Source organism: Oncorhynchus gorbuscha, linkage group LG18 (genome assembly GCF_021184085.1).
Source record: "Oncorhynchus gorbuscha isolate QuinsamMale2020 ecotype Even-year linkage group LG18, OgorEven_v1.0, whole genome shotgun sequence".
Lineage (NCBI taxonomy): Eukaryota > Metazoa > Chordata > Actinopteri > Salmoniformes > Salmonidae > Oncorhynchus > Oncorhynchus gorbuscha.
This window is the reverse complement of record NC_060190.1, coordinates 13,534,604-13,536,693: the sequence shown is the minus strand read 5'-3', so window position 1 is coordinate 13,536,693 and position 2,090 is coordinate 13,534,604. Positions and strand designations below refer to the sequence as shown.

The 2,090-nt window shown below is 45.3% G+C and overlaps 1 protein-coding gene across 1 annotated transcript; it reads left to right on the top strand.

Moving 5' to 3' along the window:
- Window positions 1-213: 213 nt before the first annotated feature.
- Window positions 214-2,090, top strand: LOC124003015. Its single transcript, XM_046310935.1, has 3 exons — window positions 214-353; window positions 535-633; window positions 778-2,090. Exons 2-3 carry the CDS (start codon window positions 554-556, stop codon window positions 1,505-1,507), a joined length of 810 nt encoding a protein of 269 aa, XP_046166891.1. The 5' UTR covers window positions 214-353; window positions 535-553; the 3' UTR covers window positions 1,508-2,090.

Here is a 2,090-nt window from a genome sequence, read left to right as displayed (position 1 = left end):
ACCGTAGGCTTAAGGAGCTTGAGAAGGAGCTGGAAGCTGTACTGAAGGACACTCTCAATGGGCTGGAGGAGCTGGACTGCTTCATGGATGCTGTGGAGAGGCTGGTGGTCACCTCTGTTTGTATTTGCTGATGAAAACCGGTTGTGTCCTCTGCCTCAGGGGAGGGAACAAGCAAGTGTCCGAGCTGTCATCATCTCCGCTAGAATGGCCTGTCCTCTCCTCATCCACTTTAAGCGGGACGCTTCAGCCTTCTTTTCCCCATGCCTCCTCAATGTGGAGGTGCTGCACGTGTACTTGGAAAATTACATGCACATCTCTGAGCAGCTTTGTGAGAGAATGTGATTGGGAAAAACGTAAGTGGAAATCAGTTTAAATTATTAAACACAATATTCAAATCAAATTATCTATCCTTTTTTTCTCGCTGTATGGTTTCAGACATACCAGTAAGATACTTTATATTATTATGTAACATTATAGCAACTTTTGTTCTAGCTGAAAAGTTATTTATATTGTTTATTATTTAAAAAATTGCAGAGAGAAGAATGACAACTTGATGATTGACACCAGCCCTGAAGTAAATGAAAAGTCCATGCAGACCATGTTTAACCATTTGCGCTATTTGAGTGATATCAGGTAAACCTTTCCAGTTTTGTTTTATGTTACATTTGCAAATACTAGCTTACTAACACTGAGGGCACACATTTCTGATCATTCATCAATTCCAGCAACATATTTCAATGTCTCTGATGAAAAAGTGGAATATGTTCCTCCTGCTAGGGTGGACCAGCACCTCAGACTGACGTTCCTGTTTCAGGAGTCTGCCCTGCGCTTCATTGGTCTGTTCAGTCAGTGCCACTCCAGAATGCTGGACTTTATAAAAGAGCTGGAAAGGAGAGCTGGCAAACTAGATAAGATGAAGAAAGGGGGTTATATCTCCAGTGTGGCAGGCAGTGCAGTGGGGGCGACCAGAGGGGCTCTGACCATAACAGGCCTTTGTCTTGCCCCTGTTACTGCTGGGCTGTCACTGGGACTCACCATCGCAGTGATTGGAATGGGTGTGACCAGTGGGGTCAACAGTCTAACCACCGGTGTTACAAAGGTGGCATTTAAAAGCTACCAAAACAAGAAAGCCAATACAATCTTTCAATGTTTCATGGAGGACATGCAAAGACTGCATGGTAGTCTGGAGAAGGTGGCCAGCAACATTTGCCCTTTGGAGCCGAAGGTGGTGGCATTAGTGGTTGGGAAGAATATAGGCAAAGGTGGTGCGAGTTTAGGAAAGAAGATCAATGGCATAGTAAAAAATACCTCTGCAATAGAGGCCTTAATGGGAAAAGGCATGGTTATGGGTGCAGGCAAGTTGGGACTTCAAGAGGGCAAAACCTTTGCAGCAGATTTACCTGACATTGGGATGTTGGCCCAAGGCACTCCACTCGCCCTCTCTAGGACATTAAGGTGTGGCCTCAAATGCCCTATTCATTGGCCTGGATATCATCACTATCTGTAAAGACAGTGTCAGCCTTGCCAAAGGCAGCAAGAGCAAGAGCAAGAGATCCCAGCTCATCCGAGCCAGAGCAGTACTGTGGCGCACAGAGATCGACTCATGTCAGAGGATCCATGACTCACTGTGCCGAGGCATCTGGAGGTTCAGAAAGAGTCAGCGAATCCTGGAGAAACCCTTTTACCTTGTGAAGGAGTTTGAAAGTCTAGAGCCGCTTGTGCAGATGAGACTCATGGAGCAGCCTGAGGATGATTTGAAACTCTGGTGCAGCTTATGGAGGAGACGAGACTCCTGAGGAACCCTATGGAGGAGACGAGACTCCTGGGGCAGCCTAAGGAGAAGATAGAAAAAGGTACAAAAGTTGTTAAATTGATTTGCCCTTAAACATGTCACATACTGTACACAGCAGATGTTGAATAATATTATGTACATGTATTAGCAAAAATACTCAATGTCAAGCCTTGGTCTTAGTAGTTTGTGTTTTCTTTATTTGTTTGGTCAGGCCAGGGTGTGACATGGGTTATTGTGGTCTGTTTTTGTCTTAGGGGTTTGTGGGGTGTCTACGTAGTCTATGGCTGCCTGAGGAGGT

Coding starts and splice junctions, on each gene's coding strand:
- LOC124003015 (XM_046310935.1), top strand. CDS start 554: ATGATTGACACCAGCCCTGAAGTAAATGAAAAGTCCATGCAGACCATG. Junction 634..777: donor CGCTATTTGAGTGATATCAG/GTAAACCTTTCC, acceptor TCCTCCTGCTAG/GGTGGACCAGCACCTCAGAC.